The sequence below is a fragment of the Eutrigla gurnardus genome (genome assembly GCF_963514095.1).
Source record: "Eutrigla gurnardus genome assembly, chromosome: 16".
Lineage (NCBI taxonomy): Eukaryota > Metazoa > Chordata > Actinopteri > Perciformes > Triglidae > Eutrigla > Eutrigla gurnardus.
This window is the reverse complement of record NC_139927.1, coordinates 11,605,834-11,627,101: the sequence shown is the minus strand read 5'-3', so window position 1 is coordinate 11,627,101 and position 21,268 is coordinate 11,605,834. Positions and strand designations below refer to the sequence as shown.

The window sequence follows — 21,268 nt, the reverse complement described above, 5'->3', positions numbered from 1 at the left end:
ATTTGTATTATAGTACCTCATTCTATTGAGTTAACATCAACTAGCTAAATTACACGGGGATGTAAATACGGATTGTGCCTTTAAATTAAACGACCCTCTTCTTCCTGCAGCAGTGTTTCACGACCACCGACGCGTTTAAAGCGTGGACATCCCGCTTCCGCCCACCCGAGCGACCCCGCGTCGCAAAACGCGCCCACCCCGAGCTCCGGGCGGGACTTCCTTTCTCTTGCGGATGCGACACATAAGGGTGAGCAGGCAAGAAAGGGCTTGGTCGGGGCTATCACTGGTGTATCCGTGCGGCTCTGGACAGCAGACAACCGGACTGACGACGCCGCTGCTCCCGCCGCCGAAGCCCCGTAGATGAGCCTCCTCCCCGGCTATGCTGCCCTGAGAGCGCCGCCAGTATCCACCCTGCCAACATGTCTGAGGTCGGCAAGACTATTCAGAAATGGCACGCCAGTTTTAGGAAAGCCACAGACTTTGACTCGTGGGGACAATTAGTGGAGGCTATAGATGAGTACCAAATGTAAGTCGCATTCAACATGTGTGTCCTGCCGCTCCACACGTCTTCTTCTTCTTCTTCTTCTTCTTCTCCTTCAACTTCTTCCTCCTCTTCTTCTTCTTCGCGTCCTTTCGGTGCAGGGCGATATATTTGTGTGCAGGGAGGTCGGAGCACGCTGAGACAGCGGGGCGCTTCACGAGAAGTTCTCGCCTCTGTCCGAGCTGTCAAGTCGGCTCCCCTCGGGCAGTAAACAAACCCTACCCATCCATGACGTGATGTGGCAGTTGTTGCAGAGCTGGCTCGCTCTCGCATGCGCGCGCGCGGGTGATGTTGCATCCCTAGATCCATCCGGCACCGGGTTGAGTTCACGGAGAGTCCTTTACACGAAGGCGACTCCGAGCTGCGTTGTGTGTTTCATTATGTCACGCAGTGCAGAGATGGGGGTCCGATATTCCCGTCAGAGTGTTGAGAAATAGTCAGCCACACCCTCTCATTGTCACGGCTGGGTTTCCATCTCTTCACTGAGGAATGTTTCCTGCTCCCAGACAACAAGTCCTTACACGTTTCTTTAAAAAAAAAAGGGGAACAAACTGTCAACTAATTCATCTTTTAATCTAAAATTGCACTGGTAATATAACATTTTGGTCCCTAACATCTTCTTATTTCTTTTCTTTTTTTGGCCGACAGGGGGCGCAAACGCGCATCATTTAGCGACCCTTTTCTTACATTTACAACACTTCCAAGTGTTACTGCAAAAAAAATAATGCACTTTTGTGTTGTTTAGTTTAGCGAGGCAGCTCCAGAAAGAGGTCCAGTCAACAAACCCACCAGACTTCACAGAGGAGCAGAAGGTAATCATTTAACCTTTGACCTCTTGAGAGGGACGTCAGTTTTTCTGTATAAACTAACAAGCGTTTTTGTTTATTATTTTTGAAGAAAACTTTAGGAAAGATTGCAACATGCCTGGAGATGAGAAGTGCCAGTTTGCAGGTTTGTGTCGTTTTACATGAAATTTAACTGTAATCTCATAAATAGTAAAGTACATTTATTTGCAGAGCACATCTTAAGAAGAGACTGTATTCTGTATTCTAACAATTAAGTTACATTTTCTGTAAATGTGATTCAAAACCATCTCCACACTGCCGGGAATATAATTGGGTTTGAGGAAAAACTAAATCCCTTTATTTATATTATTTTGCTACAAAAGGACACATTTCAAACAAATCTGAATCAACCTTATATAGACCGTAGACTGTAGATAATTTACTCTCCTTAAGGTAATTAAAGCCAAAGTATATTTCCTTTATATGAATTCACTTTTCTTTTGATGTCGAGTATTAAATGTGTCTGCTCTTCTGTAGTGCACACAGTCAAAGGAGGACTTTACGTTAGAAGAGCTGAAGAAACTGGAAACCAGTAAGTTGAAGGACTGGGAGTTCCTACCTGTTAATCCTCCTGCAGTGACTTGGTATTCTGATCTTCCTTCCTTTTTGTCAACAGTAATTGAAAATATTCTGACCTACAACAAAGAATTTCCCTTTGACGTGCAGCCGGTGCCCTTAAGGTAAATATCCGTCACCCAACGTTTTTGGGTTTGTATTTTACAGAATGAGTGTTGGAGCTGTTTAGATGATGGGATTAAAGCTGCCTGTTCCTCCCTGTCAGGAGAATCCTTGCTCCGGGTGAAGAGGAGAACCTGGAGCTGGAGGAGGAAGAGGAGGAGGAGGATGCTGCAGCAGGAGCAGGATCTACAGAGGCTTTCCCCCCGCGGGCCCCCGGTACTGTGGGACCGTCTATGAAACGCACCCTGCTGTTTGATTTGTTGTCACAGCGGGCCGTTGACTGTGTGTCTCTTTGTTTCTCTCCATCGGTGCTGTGCATGGCTTCATCGCCTCATTCCCGCCTGCTTCATTTGCAGCCTCGCAAGGTACGGCTTTCATCCACCGCCATCCCAACGTGCTCTCTGCTGCATGACGGGCCGACGGAGTTCTTCCTGCTGTTATACTCACTCGTCTAAAATTTATGATGTTTTGTAGCTACTGCAATGCCCCAAAGAAGCTGCAGAAGATACCAATTTACCTTGAAGCTGCTCTAAACCGTTTGTGATCAAATTACTGTGTCATATTTAGTGACAAACCCAAAGAGGTGGAGACCAAAACGGAGCTAAAGGAGTGAATGTTTGACACGGAAACACGACTCCAAATAAATGCTAATGTCTGTGCTGGAAGCATTAACGTGCAACTGTTTTCTAACATTACTTTTCGAGGTGATGTGTTGTAAGTGTAGCTGTATTCTGATGGGAAAAAGTATGCTACTGTAAATGTCATCTGCTATTGGCCGCTTTGTTGTGATGTCACCACCTAGTGGTGTGGTTTGTTTATGCCGGTAACCTTTGTCCTCCACAGGCACCCTGTTGCCACGGTTACCCTCCGAGCCTGGGATGACACTTCTTACGCTAAAGATTGAAAAGATTGGCTTGAAGGACGCCGGCCAGTGCATCGATCCGTACATGACCATCAGCATCAAAGGTGACGGTCTGTTCGCCTGCTCAAGTGCTTCGGATCGTTCACGCGAAGTCTTTAAAAGTCTGAATCTGAAACGTGCGTTCTGCCTGCAGATTCCAACGGCGTAGACGTGAACCCGGTGCAGGACACACCTGTGGCCTCCAGGAAGGAAGACACCTACATTCACTTCAGCGTGGACGTGGAGATCCAGAGACACGTGGAGAAATTACCCAAAGGTAACACCGGACCCGTTTATCTCAAATAGATAATTCTGGCTGCGTTCTACAGTTACTGTCTGTGTAGCCAAAGACGGATATATTATTGGAAATTCTTTATTAGGACGTGCCATCCTCAAATATCATATCGCCACAGAGCTCCATTGTTGTCCAAAAACCACCGAAACCACATCAGTGAGCCAAACCAAACACATGGTCCCTCATTAGAATGAAAGTGGGCACTGTAGTTTAATTTCAGTCCCATCCTGCGGCTGTAAATACTGAAGGCAACGATGTCACAACTGCTCGTCAGACGCAGGGAACGCAGGGGAAAAAAAACAAAATACTGTAAGAGGTGAAAGATATTGTTGTAAACTAATAAAATAATATAAACAATATTCAATACATACAATAAGTCAAATTAAATTGAAACCCTATTGACTGGTTTGAAAAAAATGAATAAAAGTGATATAAGGACCAGAGACCAAAAGTTAATATAAAACTAATTGAAAATATATAATATATAATTCTCCTTAAAACTACACTTCCCAGAAGTTTTAGAAAATCACTTCACCTCACTCTTAGCATATTTTGGGATGCTGACAGTAAGAAAACTTCAGAATAAGGCCATCTCGTTAATGTCTAGTCATCCCAGTGTACAGGACTGTTTGAAATAAATATTGTGTGTTTGTTAAACCCATGATACACTCTTACAGGAGCAGCTATCTTCTTTGAATTCAAGCACTACAAACCTAAAAAGAGGTTCACCAGCACTAAATGTTTTGCCTTCATGGAAATGGACGAGATAAAACCCGGCCCCATCGTCATCGAACTGTGAGTCCACCGAGGTGTCAAATCGATCGAGGGATTCCCTTCGTGGTCTCTTTAAACATGAAGTTTATACGATGCCTCCTTGGATTTCAGGTACAAGAAGCCGACGGACTTCAAGAGGAAGAAACTGCAGCTTCTAACGAAGAAACAACTCTATCTCCATCTCCATCAGACGTTACACAAGGACAGCTAAGTCGCAGCGAGGCCTGGACTTTGAACCACCTCTTTTTAATCTGTCTCTCACATCCACGTCCAGCAAAATGTGGCGTTCCACCTCGTCACATCGAGCAATACTAAATGAAGGCTGTAGTCATTGTTTTTTTATCAACGAGTGTACGAAGAAAGTAAAGTCACATCGGCTCAGACTTTTGTAATCCCTTCTATTGCAGGAAAGCCTTGTAAAAAAAAAACAACCTCCAAATAAGTTCCACGTTTTTTGACGAGTCGGAGACGCGTTAAACCACCTCATCTCCAGTCTTCCTTAGCTCATTTTTGGTACACATGGTGGTGTTCAATATGAGTCGCTATTATATGCTTGTGCCGTTGGATTTTGGACCCTCAAAGTAAATTCAGTGAAACGTTAAAAGCAGTTATAGTTGCCAAACTAGGTGGTATGCCAACATGGTGGTGACGTCATGGCAGTGAATCAAGATCCTAAATTCTGTCATTGTCCACAATGGCTTGTGTATCCATGCACCATAATTACATTATTCTTACTGTTATGGTGTAGATCTTTTTTTTTTAATTATTGCAAACTGGTTGATGAAATCTGCATTATATAAATCTCTGTAAAACTAATCATGAAAAAGTTGAATTCCCATATAAATAATTCAGTTTTATTTATTATTGCTTAAATGGTTCTTGAATGGTAAAATTGGTTCACCAAATTAATTAAAAAAAAAAGGCTATTTAATTCAACTATTAATGTGTCTGCTGATCATACTCGGTACCATCTCACCATTCGTTTGTCTGCTTTAACATCGACAGTTTCCATTTTGTGCTCTCTTTAATGTCACCTGACCGTTATTACAGATATACATTTAAAAACACAAATATTGATTAGTGCTTAATTGAATCTTTAAACGAATGAATATTCGCTACATTAAAGCTGTCATAAAACGGAAACTAATTATTTTATGCGCAAATAAATAATATTAAACATTAAAATAGTCCGATTGTCCTGACGGCGGCCACTATAATGATTTATTTAGTTATTCACAGACAGTATTGGATTCAGCAGTAGCATTTATAATGTTAAATATCCACTGATGCTCTTAAAAATATTAGTTTGAGCCCAGAATGAATGCGATGACAACTCGGTCGCAATTAAATGTCCAACAGTCGTCTTATCACATTTCAGTGTTCATGCTTCAGTATGGATTGGGTTTAATTTGTTTACACGCTGTTTCATACAGTTCTATAAATGCACAAAGATCTTATTGCAGCATGGTTTGCATGATTCTCGGTTCAGTGCTAAACATCTGGTTGTGGTCCAGAGGTTTAGCAACAGTTTTTGTTTTCTAAGCAAGCAGAGATGAGACGTTCATCATCTGCCAGAAGTGTTTCTTTTTTAAACCTGAAGTCACGTTGCCAATCAGATGTGTTATGTATAGTTATATTTGACCTACTTCTAGAGTATGCATCTTTGCTGAAAGTTTAAAAGACAGCCTTGCTCTTGGATGGACTTTTCAGAATGATCTGTCTTAAACCCACTACTTTTATTTTGAAATTTTACATCCCCCTGTAATAAAGGGCTTTTATTCTCTCTCCTTTTTTTTAAAAAATAAAGTGGCATGTAACTTTTCCATTCCGACTTTGCAGATGTTGGTCTTCATTAAACATCTACAAGGTAATATTTGATTTAAGATTTTATTTTTGTAATGTCACAACATTCAGGACTGTAAATTAACTAAGATGGGACTAACTGATGAATATACAGTAACTGTGTGAAGAGCTATGATGATGTGGTCGAACCAGAGACCTGCGGAGTGTTTTCGTTTTCTGACGGACTGAAGTGTATCAAACATTTACAATGCTTTTAATTTTTAATAAACTACAAATGAAGCAATTTGGTGGATAATTTCGCCCAAACAGTAAAGAGGCTGTGTCTATTTAATGTGTAATTCAGGCAAATATTAGGCCTCTGAATGTTTAGAACACGTTATATTGCTCCATTTAGCAAGGATTGGTTGAAAAGACCACAGAACATATGGATAAATGCCTTGACTCATTAATGAAACGCTAGCAGTGTCACTCCACACACTTAGCTAAATATGGTACATGCAGTTTTTGATAAGTTAACATAACTGAACAGAACTAAGGTTAATGTTTATGCCTCAGCAGCAGCGCAGATGTATGCCTTATTTTTTCCCCCAAATAAAGCAAACGCCTTAAGACACATGTTGAAAACTATATAAGTGAAATACATCTACTGTAGTAACATAAGACCGGCAGCTTTTACATTCTTTATTATTAAAAGTTCTACCAACATAGTAAAATAAGTTATACATCTGGCCATGAAATTACACATATGCTTTACAGTCGGCTCTTAAGCAACAGCTTTGGGAAATTGTGGAATTCCTGAAATGCTAGAAGCTAAACTCCCTCGTTTTTTAAAAATAATTTCCACAGGAAATGACATTTAAAAAAATTGCCCCTTAAAAATCATTGCTATATATATTTTTTAAAGATCAAAAATTAAAATCCTCTGACGTATAATGAATTATTATTGCACAATAAGCGGTTTACAAAAGTGGCAACCCTCTTTACTCGTATTGATTTCAGACACATAATTATTGATGCTTTAATTTAAGGACCATGTTTTTTTTTAATAAACATCCTTGCAATTTTTTTTTTATTTTATAACTGAAATATGAAAATAATCATGACCTTTGTTTGGACTGGATCTGGGTCGTTCATGTGACGGGTTCGGGGTAAATTGAAGTCCTCTGCCATAGCAGCTGGTGGCATTTTAAGGCTTGACCATAGCTGGCCTTGAGTCCTGAGGGGCATCCTGCTTCACATGCAGGTCCTGCCTGGGGCCGGTGTGAGAGTTATGGAGGGCATTAGGTGGAGCTTGACCATATGCATCACCATGTGCTGGATGTGGCGGGACGCCTGGTGGCAGGTTCATTGGTGGGCCGGTGTGGTTATGTGGTCCTGGGTAGCGCATGTCGTGAGGGACGGGTGGACGCGGTCCCATAGGTCCACGGACACCTGAACAGAACGATTGAAAGGGAAATATAAGTGATGACACAAGGTAACACAGGCTGAAAAGGACTCTGTTAAGTTTGGTATGTATGGCATCAGCAGTGGTGCTGCTTTTCCCCCTCCTCACAATCCAATATTCATTTTCAAATTCACATTTTATTTTTCACTCTCAATGACATGAAAAATCTTGAGGTTCAATAAATTTAGGGGTCCTGAACCGGCATATACGACTCAGTGAAAATAAAAACAACAGGCAGGACAAACCAGGTGGCAGAGGCATCGGTCCGAAGTGATGAGGTGGAGGGGGACGGAAGTGTGGTGGTGGTGGACCCCGAGGATCAAGGACATGTCCGGGGCCTGGCCTGGGGTGGAATGCATGGCCGTTGGCAGGGCGAGGTCCAAACTCTCCTCCCATTGGTCCAGGCATTGGCATACGTGGGTGTCCATTGGCTGGTAGTGGAGGCCCATGGTGAGGAGGTACATTAGGAGGAAGAGGACCATGAGGACCTGGTGGAAGGGGGTAGAGGCCAGGTCGCGGAGGTCTGTAAGATCCAGGTGGTGGCAGGCGGCCGTGGGGTCCAGGAAGGAGGAGCTGGTCATGGGGTCCAGGGCCGGGGGGAGGTCCTTGGACCATGGGGCCTGGCGAGTCCCTGATCGGAGACGCTAGGAAGGATCCAGGTCCCTAAAAAGACAGATGATGATTATACAGAGCAGTGTGCTACATTTTCAAATGCTGTCACTAGAATATTAGTCAGTCCTGTAGGAGAGTTTATATGGATTCAAATTGTCGTCATGCAATGAAAAGATCCACACACCACGCAAGGGCTGAAATCACATGACCAGTAACCTCACCCCATGATTATTTGGATGAAAAAACAAAGAACTTTCACAAAACACTCGCCACAAATGCAACTTTCACCAAATATTTTCCATTTTAGCTGAAGTTTGGACAGGATAAAACAAATCTCGCAGTGCTGTGAGAGCAAGTGAAACCACACATTCAGCCCAAAAAGTTAAGTCAGTCCCCAGTGAAGCAAAAAATAAAAAGGCGTTCAAACTCTTCCCAAATCCAAATCCAGCTTTAGGGAAGAGGGTGCATACACCTTCACAGCTGGACTGGCGTGCCTCTATACTCACTGGCTCTGGATTGTCTGCGGACACCTCAGCCTGTGTCTCTGCTTTTATATTGGGATCTACTGCTTGTGTCTGTTTAAGGGCAAGGATACACACAACGGACACGTAGGTAGGAGCTCGAGGCCTGCGACTGGCATGAGGGAGAGATAATGTGTACACATGATCATCTTAGACTTACAGATGCTTCCATGTTGGCAGGTGATGAGCTACGGGGGCCCACCATGTCTGAAAAAGAGGACAAACGGCACAATGTTGGAAGGAGGTTAAAAGCAAAAGGTGAACTCTTTGAAATAGACAGCAGAAGACATACCCATCCCAGAGATGTGTTTGTTTTCAAGGTAGCGGCCATGTGGGTCTGACGGAGGTCGTGGACCTGAAGGGAGGAGAAAAGAAGACGCATTGATGAATAAAACTCCTCCAGACTCGCCTGTAGCACCTTTCCAGGGAAGAAAACAACAAAGAGGAAAGAAATTATTACAGGCGCAAAGATCGGTCATCTCTACTCCCTGAGGACTACAGTCAGAGGAGAAAAAAAAAACATTCTGGATAACTTTAAAGCCCCTGAAAACTTGGGTTTCAAATTGAATTGCCTGTAATTAATGACTAAATAAGCAACAATCAAGGCTAAATCTTGGAATATTCTTCATTGGTTCAGTTTAGGTTTATGACCCCATTGCGTATACTAGGCTGATTGAGAAAATGTTTTAAGGGCCTTTAAAGAAAAAAACAACAAACAAAAAAAACTATTTTTCAGCTAAAAGAAAGAAAACAAGAGCAGTAAAAAAAGAAGATGAAGACTGAGATACCAGGATGCAATTCACACTAGGAAGAAATTAAAAAAAGGGAGAACTCAAGAAGGTGAAAGATCTGCAAAGAATAATGAAGTCAGGTGTGCGAAGGAGAAAGATTTAAGCACAAGAGGTTGTAGTGGAGAGATGATGTCCGACTGTGGCGAGGATTAAGGAAGGTGAAGTAATCCACTGGCACTCACCATACGGGTCAATTCTTCGCCCCACTGGGGCAGAAGGGGGGCGCCTGGGACCCTCTATCATTATTGGAGGGGATGGTGCACCCCCACTCACAGGAGAGGGCCCGTATGAATCACCTGTTATGATCAAACCATCCGTTTACCAAAGGAAAAGAAACAGCTGACAAGATACTTCAATATACGCAAAAATGAGGTCCTCATTCCGGGCTCTCTGAGACGGGCAAGTACATTGAAAATGGGATTTTATTAGAGAGCAACACCCTCTTCTCAAAGCTCTGAGGGATGAGAACTGCATGAGGAAAATCAAAACAGTAGGAAAGTGTGTGGCCTGATTACCTTGGCGAGGGCCTGCAGGTTGTCCAGAGTTCGGCCTGAAGAGAGGAGCGCGGCGCTCATTAAGCTGGGAGGTAAGTACAGCCAGTCTGTTAATGGGGAAAAGAAACAAAAGCATCCAGTTACATGCAATCAAGCTCGAAGCAGGAAAACAATTATTTTCATTCAGTATTTTTGCAGAAATCATCATCAAGTTGCCCAACTTACAGTCCAAAACCAAATACTCAGTTAACAATTAAATAGAAAGGAAAAGGAAGTCCTCCATTTGAGTAGCTGGATCCAGTGCATGCTGCTCAAAAATGACTTTTACGACAATCATGAAAATAGTTGCCTATTTATTTAACTCAAATCCCATCAACTACTTTTACAACTTACTTTTCACGGAGCTTTGACGATTCAAGCTTCTCTTGATTCAGAGCTCGCTCTGCATTACGAGCATTTACCTGCAAACACAATGGAGAATTAATGTGCGACTAGAATCTCAACGCCTCAACTTATCTTCAATCTTAAATTATGCATTTGTAGCATATTGGCATGTGTGAAAACATAGTGGCACTTCTGCAGCCTACCCAGTTTGAGTGAGTCTTGTTTTCCTGTTCTTTTATCTAAAATGGAAACAAAGACAAAAAGATATTTAGTCAGGTTTCAATGAGATATTTCTCTGTACTTCCACACCGAGAAATTAATACCGACCTGATCTTTGTAGACTTCCTCCGTCTTCTTCATTTGCTCCTCCATTTCATGAATGCGGTGCCTGAAGACTTTAACCTGCTCTTCAGCCTCGACAGCTTTTCCTCCCACCTCGGACAGCTGACTCTCTTTGCTGCGTCGCTCCAACTCTTCCTTAGTTAATCTCCTGTGAAGCCACATCAACTTATACATATTCTACAGTGTGTAACAACAGCAACATTTTAGAAAAGTGTTATGGCTTTACTTACTGCTGCAAAGCGTTTTCCTTCTGCTGATACATTTCAACCATGATTTCGTTTTTCTGCTGGAGGATCTGGAACTGGTTTTCAACATGGCTCTTCTCGCCTTTCAGGGTTGCGATTGCATGCTCCAACTCTTGGTGTTGCTCTGTTGCCAAATACGAAGTTATGTTTAAACGGAGGCCGGAATAAAAGAGACACAAAAAGCACTTTCATTTTTCATGAAAAGCTTCCATGACTGCATACCTTCCAGTGACTTCCGAGTCTTTTCTTCATTCAGCAGTTTGCTCATGAAGCGATCACGCTCTTCTTCGACTACAGTGAGAGTGGTCTGGACCTGGAAATGGATCGTGTAAAATTAATTGAATTATAAGCATCAACATTTATAACTACAATTTATTTAATAATGATCTCTCACCCGAGAAACATCCATCATCTGTTTGATCCTATTCTTCACAGCTGTCTTCTTGTCTGAAAAAGACACTGAAAAACCATAAAGCAGTTAGTACGAAGCTAAAAACATGATTGATATTGTGACCGACAACAAATATGTGGTGGATTCAAAACTACTGAATCTATTTGCAAGTGTATTATTCCTTTTATTTAGTCTAGTAACAGAAGTTGGACTAACCAGGTGCTACTTCACCATTGGATAAAACTTTAGGGTCACCTTTTTGCAAATCACAAGCATCTAGGTCCGCCAGCAGTTCAGACAGCACCTGCCAGGAGACATTTTTGTGGGGGGATGTCAATAATTGAATTTGAGTTTAGCAATAATATGTACAGCTGATAACCAAAAACCAATAGTGACAGCAGTTTCTGACCTCCACGTTGTGATCTTTGAGCACCACCGAGTCCTCCAGATCTTTATGGGACTTTTGATAGACTTTAATCTGCTCGTTGAGCTCCTTGTGTTTGTCCTCCCAGCTCTTGATGGTAACCTTAAGCTGTAAGAATTAGCAAGTCAGCAAAACAGTATGCATCTAAAATGATCCTGTTTCAATTAACGTTGGTAAAATCTGATTAAGATACCCATTAATTTAGGGACAGCTCACGCCTCCCTTTCCAAACAGCAACATAAACCGCGGAGTGCAAGACCGTTGTAACACAACAGCCTCGCTCAGAGGCTATCCTTACCATAACAACGGTACTTTTACTTCACTACAACAGTCGACATGTTGTCTCACCGTTTTATTTTCATCTTTTAGTGCTGAATAATCTTTCTCGAGGCATTTGTGCTGAACTTTTCGGGCATCCTCACGAATCTTGGCCTCGTCCAGGAGAACAGCAGTCTGAAATAAATGCATGCAGCAGAAAAGAGACGGTGAAGCCACGAGCTCTTGTGTAATCTCACAGTGTGCGGATGATCGCGTGCGTATTTGTACCTTAGTGAGAGCTTCCTGAATCTTTTTTCTGCTGACCTGTAGCTTCTCATTTGATTTCTCCAATTTCTCAATCTGTTAAAGAAACCGTAAAGCATCACGAATCTGAGACGACACAGAAAAAGAAAAAACAGGAAGAGAAAATACTGAACAGTTACCCTGGTGCCATTGTGCAGAGAGTTCGCCCTCTCGTCTTCTAGTAGTTTTGCATATTTGTTCTTTTCCTCAGCCACGTGTTTCTTCTGGGTTTCTGCCTCCAAAACTTTACTCTGCAAACAGGTAATGAGAGAAACATCACTCTGTCTCCTTAAAATGAGAAGCCCTTTTACTTTACCCGGTATCTATAAGCCATTTACAGATACACGTCCCTTCTCAACACAAGTAAATACACAAAGACAAAGAGAATCCTTAGTGCTCACCTCCAGGTCTTGCATCCTTTTTGCTGTACTACTAACTGTTGCCTTTGACTTCTTTTGATTTTCTTTTAGGAGTTCAGTCTTCAAAAAAGAAGAAAATAAATACAATCAACAAAGATAATAATAATAATAAAAAAAAACATCCATATTTTTTTCAAAAAAGCAGTTCATAGACAATTGACCACATTTTCTTTGTAGCTCACCTGTTTCTGGAATTCAGAGATTTTGTCGAGAGCCTCATTCTTCTCTTTTTTGAGTGCCAGAACTTGCTCTGTCAGCCGTTTTTCATCCACTGTGGCCACAAAAGTGAAACCAAAAGTACACAATCAGTTAAGATTTTACACTTCTGAATTTTGTTTTGAAAAATAAAAAACTAGTAAAAACTTACCAAGGTACTCTCTTTTCTTTACCTAAAAATGTTTTGAAAAGAAAGAAGTTAAGATCAGTTTGATGTCTGAACAACAGTTTATCACAGAATGATCATCACATTATACACAATATGTATAAATGAACAGTGATCAGGTAAGAAAATAAGTTGATCTCAAGACATTTCGACACAGTGCACATCTTCAGAGTCAAAACCTCAACTAAGATAAGTTTGTTGTTGTTGTCGTCGTCAAATCACAGCATATAATTTGAGAAGAGATGAGAGGAGCAATATTACACCACTTACTGCCAACACAGTCCTCCAGAAGAAGAGGGTGAAGGTCATTACTCCAACCAAAGCAGTGATGATCACAGCTTGCCAAGGACAACCAAACAAGGTTTCCCCTGGCTTCCACTCCTCTGGCAGTATTGAAATCACCTGATGGCACACAAACACAAAATTAAGGAATGGTCGGGGACATTTTCAGGAATGATAAAATAAAGCTGGTTAAACATAATTATTTTGAAGATTGTTGGTGTATGTGTCAAGGCATGTAATAAATGATACTCTTCTAACTGTGTGAATAATATGACAAGACTAAAAATAGAGACCGAAGGCAAGTCAATATTTGCCAAAGCACAGCGGGGCACTTCAGCAAACCTCCAGTCCGTTGAGCCTCGGAGCAACACGTACCCCTACACTGACATACGGTGTATTCATTAACCAAACACTGATTAACAAAATAAATAAGAGATGTGTTACTGTATTCACCACTGAGAAGAAAGCTTATCAAGATATCAGAGCATTACCATACAATAATAAACCCCAAGCAGTGTCCTAATTCCACAATCAAGAATTGTGGGACCATTATGTACTGAACAATTAAAGGTAATATTAAGTGCATTATGAAGGGTTGCTGATGCAGTGCTTCATTCACCTGCTAATGTTACTTCCACACAGACACCCCAGCAATAGCTGACGGAGGTTAACTGTAAAATGTACATCTACAATTGTTGTTTGCTGCCAAAAGGCTGACATGTAATTATGAATTGTATCTGAAGAACTAGGCACATTGCTCCAAAACGCTGAGAAACCTTTGAACTGAGCATGTGGCAGGTCAGACAAACGCTATGGCTGTATTGAAATAGATGGATTACAAATTAACACACCCCGTTGCCTGAAAGGATTAACATGCTCGCTTTAACCAGCGACATTTAAAAAGTGCACTTTAGGACTGCAAACAAACCATGTTTCATTCCAACTCTAATCTACTCAGAAAACAAGATACGAAAGACACAGATGGAGGTTAAAGTCTGTCAACATATCTGATATGCTAGATCAACTGTACTAGGTTTGGTGAGTAAATTCACGAGTAACGTTAGTTACCGTTCTAGTTTATGTGCATCAGCCATATGCTCATTAACACGTCAGCGGGCCATGACAGCATACACTTGACATAAGAAACGAGACAGAACTCAAATGGTCACTTACATTTTGCAGCTGCTTAAGGAAAAACATGTAAACGTGACCCGGTTCCATTACAGGTCTGGGTAATGTGTCCCCCTCCATGCTAGTCTTTCGAACGACACCGGGACTAGCAAAAGAGACGCTATGCTAGTTTGACAGATGTTAGCTTGCTAGCACGTCAGCGTTAGCTACCATCAAGGTAAGCTAGCAATAGCCGTTAACGGTAAAGACCCCAGCGTCTAAAAAAAATAACAAACGCGTTACAAACACCGACAACGTTAGATGGGTGAGAAAGCTGATGAAGTAGGACTTGGCATCAAGTTGGCTAACGGTAATAACAGATGAGTCGGGGTATTCCATTCACCATACAAAAAAACATCAACCAACAAGCAGGAAACGTTAGCTGAGCTGGAGGGAAATATATATTACAATTCAAAGTACAAAAAGCGATTAAGAACCAGAATGATTCCGACAGCACAGAGTTAATTTGAAGCGCTGCTTTTTAAGACAAGCATATGCCTTTTTAAATGCCAAAATAAGGCCCGCCGGTTGTACGAGTAGCCAGATCAGCTCCGGCTGTTGAACTTCAGTCTACACCGCGGCAGTCAACAAGACAAAGGGGGAGGACCGTGTGTCATTCAGGCACACTGGGAAATTTCACGTTTCCCCTGATACAGAGTTCCCAATGTTATAAACAAGCCATTGAAGCACGGACACCTTTTACATAAAATCATTGAAATGCTTTAACAGCAACGGGAACGTTACATGTTTTAGAAGCACGTCAGAGGCCAACAGAGTAAACTATTGTTTTACATTTTGTTTCATTTTTACTTTAAGGTTGGTGGTTTGATCACTCATGATCAGCAGGTGGTACCTTGTGTGGTAGCCTCTGTAGGGTATGTGTGTGAATGGGTGAATGCTGGCTTGTGTTTCAAAGCGAGTAGTCACAAAGAATATGTGTTTTTTTTGTGTGTGGCCTGATTGAAGTCACAGAGTAAAGGGAGAACCAGTGTCTAAAACATGAGTGTTGGAGCTATTGTATATGATAGCAAACAATTCTTAGACTTGCCTCAATAGTCCACTGTGCAATTTTACTCTTCATCATCGAAAGGATGCAGCCGGCGTAAACAATTCCAGTTGAGAATAATCCCATTTCTTCTTCATGAACTTCAGACACTGGTTCCATGGAGTCCAGAGATCCTGGCGGAACAAAGTGTACCCGTTAGTCAGGTTATTTGTGTTATGGACTAAAAGTAGAAAATCTTCAATTACAGCTCATTGTCTCCTGCATTTGCAAAAGTTAAAGTATCGTGAAATTACCAAACAATTCTTCCTAAACCAAGTGAATCACAGATAGAACCAAGACTCAGCTATGACTTTAACACAATAAAATCCCAGTGCAGTCTTGAACCCAATACAAATGTCAAATTTAAGATGAGGGCTTGGTAAAAAAGGGAAAGTTACCTTAAAATCGAGTGAGAAACTATAATTTCTAAGTTTAAGAAACTTCCATAGTAGGGAAATATTCTATAGACATGAAAGATCAACTTAAAAAATAAATCTTGTCATTTAGATTACCAACCTGAGGGTGAGGGCTCAACCTCGACACTAGGGCCCACGTCTAAGGGATTTTCCAAGGTGGCTTGAGGGACCTTCTGCATCTCGTCTGATGCACTAAAGCTCGGCTGATTGTCTTTGTTTTTATTAAAGTGTCCACCATCCTCCTCCACACTGACGTCCACGCTACTGTGCACCTCGTCCAAAACTGCCTGCTCTTCTTTGGTCTCAGCTGGCCTTTCCTCGTGATCCGTTAATGTGTGGTTGTCATCACTCTCAGCCTTGGGGAAGGCGTCAACCTTCTCTTCTTCGACAATGTCGGGCGCTGCTTCTTTTACGTCTAATTTGTGTTCATCTACAAAAAAACACATGCAATGAGGCATTAGTCAAGGAGGAGTCATATTCTAGGTCTGTCTAAAGTTGGTTCAAAAGGATGGTAGAGCTGGTAGCTGATTTTAGTTTCTGCCTGTGGGGTGGAGCTCTGGTTTCCATCAAACATATTTGATCTATTGACAGCAGGTGTGGTCTATGGCTTTGTTAGGGGCAAGGTGTTTGTTTAGTATGAGGTCAGTGTGGCTCTCTGAAAGCTTTATCTTCAGCAAAACAAAACCGAGACTTCACTTACACAATCAGTACAGTTGAATTAAGTTTGCCAAGCAAGTAGAACAAGATCGCCAACGTAAAAAGGGTGCAATTTTGTGGCCAAGCATCATTATGTATTTTCTATTTTTAGCAGTGGCCACAGTTCCCTGTTGTGTGCAGTGTGAAGTGGAATTCTATCACAAATTATCACTTGAGACATTCTGATGTCAGGTGCGAACTGCAATCCCTTTTGACTGGATGAAGACACAATCTGGATATATTTGGAAATAAGACACTTCAGGGCTGCAGAAATTCTGAATTAAAACACAATACTTACTACCAATCACAGACCTAAAACCTTTATCTATAACAGAAACTCAAATTGAAATAAGAAAAATCAAAGCCTACCATAGGCCACATCTGATTCTTTTTCCACTGCCAAAGGCGTGCTGTCACTGGCTGTTGAATACTTCTGTCGTAGGCTGAATGCGAGCTCCTGGAAGTCATCCAGGATTTCAGTCTCCTCATCCAAGCTGTTTGTGTCTGTATGTTGGTCATAACTGCGTTTTTTATTCCAGCCATCAAGCATCTTCTCAATATCGTCCAGGATGGGGCCCTCAGAGGCTTCCAGGATGACCTCGAGCGCACTTTCTACGTCTTGTGTGTTGCCTGTGTGCGACAGACGGGTAGCCTGCAGTTCTACGTCCAAGTCCGAGAACATGGCCTCCACTTTGAAGAGATTCCCAAGACCCAGGAGCTTTTGGAGCCGCTCCATGCTCTCCTCTGTGAAATGGTCTCGGAGCAGAGTGAGTCTCATCACGCTGTCGCTGTACTCTGGCTCTGGACTCACGGCTGGCAGAGCCGCTGCATGTGAGGGTTCGTCGGAGGCTGTGCTATCCGTCGGCAAGGAAGAAAGTGCATTTTCATCTTCAAGCAATTCTTCTTTCCCGTCCCCCATCTGTTGCTGTGTCTCTTTATCGTCTTCATCTTTCCATTCCTCTGTGAGATGTTCCTTGTGAATCTCTGGTTCCTCCACAGATAATTCGGACTGACTGTCATTGTGCTCTAAATCGGTCACCAAATGGTCACGTTTCTGATTAGGATGGCTGTCATCTACAGTTTTTTCATCATCTTTCACATCTGAATTATTTGACTGCATCTCCTCTGTGAACACTTCCTGTCGTATTTCAGTTTCAGTACTGACCAATTCTTGATCTGTCACCGGTTTGGTGTCATCCAATTCATTGTCCAACTCCTCACTATGCTCCATGGAGCCATTATCATTATTATCCTCTGAATCTCTGGACACTTCCTCCTCCTTTTCTTCACCTTCTTCATGCTCAATTGGTTCATCTGTTGTTTGAATATCTGAGATTTGAGTCACTGGAACTGCTGAAGCATCGTCTTGTGGTACTGGATCCACTGATAAGGTTCTGGCTTCTGTCTGGTGGTGTATCAGCTCATCGGTTGGTTTTAAAGTGTCCTCCCAAGTGTGCTCAGGTCCAATCACTTCTCCGTCACTCTCTTCATCATGATCAGACACGGCTGGTTCTATGATCTCCGGCTCATCCGATTGCATAGAGTTTGTTTTTTCTTCCGCCGCTTTCTCTTCTTCCTCAAAACTCCGAAGGGGTTTTGAAGCAGGTTCTTCTACCTCGTCGTCGTCATCGTCATCTTCCTCTGAACTCGAATCCTGTGCCGTCCTCTCCCCCCCAGTGACGACAGAGAAAACAGCATCTCCAAGCGTTGTCCACACGTTCTTCTCCTCAGCAACCTCTGGTTCATCATCGCGTGTTGTTTGAGGAATTTCAGATGCTGGACGGCTCACGGTTTCCTCAGAGAAAGTCAACAATGGAGTTTCTGCTTCGACATCGCCGTCTTCTTTGGGATGATTCTCCACATTTTCGCCTTTCTCCTCTTCATATGGGGTAACATTCTTGGTGATTTCGTCTTCGGTGATGACCGCATCAAAAGTTGTTCCGAGGGTAGTTTTTAAATCTGGGATTTGCACTTCCTCAGAAATTGAGACTGGTTCGAGTTCCGAAGCATCCTTGGGCACAGATTCCACTTCTAATTCTGAGGGTGCCTCTATTGTTTCACTCCTGTCTGACTCATTTTCAAGAATGGACTCTACTGTATTTTTCTCAGCTTCTGTATCTTCTGTGTCTCTTTCTGCAGCATCAGGTGTCATTGCTGTATCAGACTCTGCTATTTCTATAGAAGGTGATTCAGTTGCCATGTCAAGTTCAGGTAAAGACGTACTTTGATCATCTGGGACTTCATCGTGAAGCTCCGTTTGTTTTTCAATGTAAGTTGCCTCTTCTGCTGATGGCTGTGTTTCAGTCTGTGCACTCTCCGTCATTTCATCAGATGTTATCTTATTTTCACCATAATTTCCTTCCAGTGGTGAGCCTAAGAGTAAGTCTATGTCGTAATTGTCAAACTTATCAAATCCAGTGTCAAAACAGACAAAATCTGTTTCCTGAAAAGAAGACACAAACAAAAGAAATATATTAAAAAAACATGCAACAGCATTTGCAATATAAATGGTGTAAAAAAACTCATTGATTTGTCTGATTAATTCAGTTAATGAGCAACATATTTTCACACCTCTGCTCGAATTTCAACTTCCTTGTCTGTATATACGTGGTTTAGTGCAAGAAGGTTGCTTGGGAAATAGCCAAAGATGTTTCCAACCTATTGAAAAAAACAAGAAGAGAACATGTTGAGGATTATAAATGCATTGCAAAACCTGGATATTATCCAGTTGTGATTAAATATAAACCGGAGTATACGTACACTTCCCGCCCATATGTCGGTCCTTCTGCCTGACAGTTTGTAGTATACGTAGATTGTTTCTGATTTTTTCACCGTCAAGAACCGACAGTCCGGTCCCGAGAAATCTTGTATAGCTTTTCCCCGACATAAAAGCACTGTAGAAGAAAACATATGAAGGAATACAATTGTTTCAAAGCCATTTGTCATGTTATTATACACAAAATGCAATTGGAACGACTAAACTAAAAGGAGATGGCAAACAAGCAGTAGTAGCTATTATTTGCATGACAATGCAGGTGGTATTACAACCAAAAGATCAGGTTTTTTAATCCCGTCTTACATTTCAGGCATCGACTTAAAACGTTTAAATGCTCTTTTGTGTCTTTCTTTGTTGTATGTGTTATTATGTCTCATCTTTACCGTTTAATGACGCAAACCTCGCTCCACCTCATCATAAATCGCCCATAAAACACTTCCTTATCACCTTCTGGGTTGTGGTTAACACTTGTGGGGTATTTTCATATCCAACAACAACAGCTGTAGTAATGCCCTCAGGCTTGACACATGTCGGTTTTACGTCTGTTAGTTAGCAGCGATGCAACAAAAAAACAACAACAACAGTAACGTTCATTTAAATTATTATATCATCTGAAGCTAACGTTGAATTTGCTGGCTAAACTACGTAATCTCGAGAAACGCAAATCCGTGCTAGGTAGCGTTAGCTAAAAGGGGAGACATAACACGTTAATTTATTGTTAGTGGGACTTTGTGAGCAAATGTTAACTATTGTTTGTCCAACGTTGGCGAAGCTTTAGCCCGAAGCCGGCCGGTGGCTAATTAGCTGCTAACGTTAGCCGCCAGTATCTGGCCAGCAGGGCAGGCCGGAGCTACCAGGCATCCGGCCAACACTACGGGCTACGTCTGAACCAATACACTCCCAACGCTTATAAGTCAAGGTAACATTCGCTTGTCCCTGATATCAGCGAGCAGCACACATCACAGGAGCCACTACGGGCGGTTATCAGGCTCGCGAATATCGACTGGCAACAGGTCAGGTGATAAGGCGCAGTTATAGCTAGCTGTGGTATCGGGATGAGGGAAGATCGCATCCCTGATGAGCTAGTAGTGACAACAACAAGCCAGCAAACTTACTGCTGCACTCCTCGTCGGCGCATCTTTTAAAGTCGGAGAACCTTTTTTCCAAGGCCGCGGTTGAAATGAAATTAAATAAAAGTAATAAAAAGCCCTGTCGGTAGAAGTGTTTTGCTGCCATGCTGGCAGTTTTGTTGACTGGCTTGACTCTGCTGCTGCTGCTGCTGGGGATGGAGCATAAGCACTGCGAGCTCAAGGAGCCGACACGTCAGCAGATCAGATCCGGCTGGGTGTAGGCACGGATGGATTTACACAGGATATTAGGTTCTGACTTGGCTGCGTCGTGTAACTGTGGCAAAAAAAAGAAAGACATCTCCAACAGATGCAGGGGTAAAAATCAACCTCATCATTTAGTGTGCAGTTTCTTCTGGAATAATCCAATACACCGCCAGTATGTGTTTTTGTGCATTTTATTTTCCAATAAAATGGGGGGAGAGAGAAAATGCAGTTTTCCCAAGTTGCTGAAAAGAAAACATAACAAACTGTAAACGAATATGTAAAAGCCAAAATCAATAGTTTCTGCCAATCCACAAGTTAATGAAGCAATATCTCATTGCCAACAACACATTATAATACACATAATAATAATAACACATAGTTGTTATGTCATGTCAACAGCCACCATCGACAGCATCCATATAATGTCTGTGCGCATCATTTCAGGATGGTGGGTAGGAAAAGGACAGTGGAAGCCAGGTCACACATACAAATCACAAAACAAAAGGCATGACCCTTGGGAGGTAAAAAAAAAAAAAAAAAACATTCTAAAAATATAATGAACTAAAGCCGGAACTAAATCGTGGCCGTTACAAATGTAATTGTGGAAAAAAACTTGCACACTTTAAACACAGAAAGAAACCCAATCTCTGAAACAAGATTCCTGGTTGTTGCAGAAGTAGAAGTTATTAGTCCCGCCTCTTC

The 21,268-nt window shown here is 42.0% G+C and overlaps 2 protein-coding genes across 3 annotated transcripts; one reads left to right on the top strand and one right to left on the bottom strand.

Moving 5' to 3' along the window:
• Positions 1–6,150, top strand: aida (axin interactor, dorsalization associated). The gene is made up of 10 exons (XM_084030740.1): positions 1–526; positions 1,287–1,353; positions 1,439–1,492; positions 1,864–1,918; positions 2,003–2,066; positions 2,168–2,280; positions 2,908–3,030; positions 3,120–3,242; positions 3,938–4,055; positions 4,146–6,150. Exons 1-10 carry the CDS (start codon positions 420–422, stop codon positions 4,243–4,245), a joined length of 924 nt encoding a protein of 307 aa, XP_083886866.1. The 5' UTR covers positions 1–419; the 3' UTR covers positions 4,246–6,150.
• On the bottom strand, positions 4,430–20,527 carry mia3 (MIA SH3 domain ER export factor 3). 2 transcript variants are annotated; one of them, XM_084030734.1, is made up of 28 exons: positions 20,348–20,527; positions 19,217–19,350; positions 19,028–19,114; positions 16,826–18,899; positions 15,861–16,190; positions 15,348–15,478; positions 13,118–13,249; positions 12,833–12,854; positions 12,648–12,736; positions 12,448–12,525; positions 12,187–12,297; positions 12,032–12,103; positions 11,834–11,938; positions 11,471–11,593; positions 11,278–11,365; positions 11,065–11,129; positions 10,893–10,983; positions 10,656–10,794; positions 10,411–10,573; positions 10,287–10,322; positions 10,093–10,160; positions 9,721–9,806; positions 9,388–9,501; positions 8,707–8,769; positions 8,575–8,621; positions 8,400–8,468; positions 7,527–7,944; positions 4,430–7,268 (listed from the first exon to the last, which is right to left on the bottom strand). In XM_084030734.1, the coding sequence occupies exons 1-28, from the start codon at positions 20,466–20,468 to the stop codon at positions 7,024–7,026; spliced, it is 5,301 nt and encodes a 1,766-aa protein (XP_083886860.1). In that variant the 5' UTR covers positions 20,469–20,527; the 3' UTR covers positions 4,430–7,023. The 2 variants fall into 2 exon arrangements, with proteins under 2 accessions (XP_083886860.1, XP_083886861.1); XM_084030735.1 differs by lacking the exon at positions 8,400–8,468.
• Between the last annotated feature and the right edge of the window lie 741 nt (positions 20,528–21,268).

Excerpts from the sequence above, each read along its gene's own strand:
- aida (XM_084030740.1), top strand. The coding sequence starts at position 420 with ATGTCTGAGGTCGGCAAGACTATTCAGAAATGGCACGCCAGTTTTAGG. Across the intron at positions 1,354-1,438 it reads ACTTCACAGAGGAGCAGAAG|AAAACTTTAGGAAAGATTGC; the intron begins GTAATCATTTAA and ends TTATTTTTGAAG. Across the intron at positions 4,056-4,145 it reads GGCCCCATCGTCATCGAACT|GTACAAGAAGCCGACGGACT; the intron begins GTGAGTCCACCG and ends CTTGGATTTCAG.
- mia3 (XM_084030734.1), bottom strand. The coding sequence starts at position 20,468 with ATGGCAGCAAAACACTTCTACCGACAGGGCTTTTTATTACTTTTATTT. Across the intron at positions 13,250-15,347 it reads TTGCACAGTGGACTATTGAG|GTGATTTCAATACTGCCAGA; the intron begins GCAAGTCTAAGA and ends GTGTGCCATCAG. Across the intron at positions 12,526-12,647 it reads TCTCTGAATTCCAGAAACAG|ACTGAACTCCTAAAAGAAAA; the intron begins GTGAGCTACAAA and ends TCTTTTTTGAAG.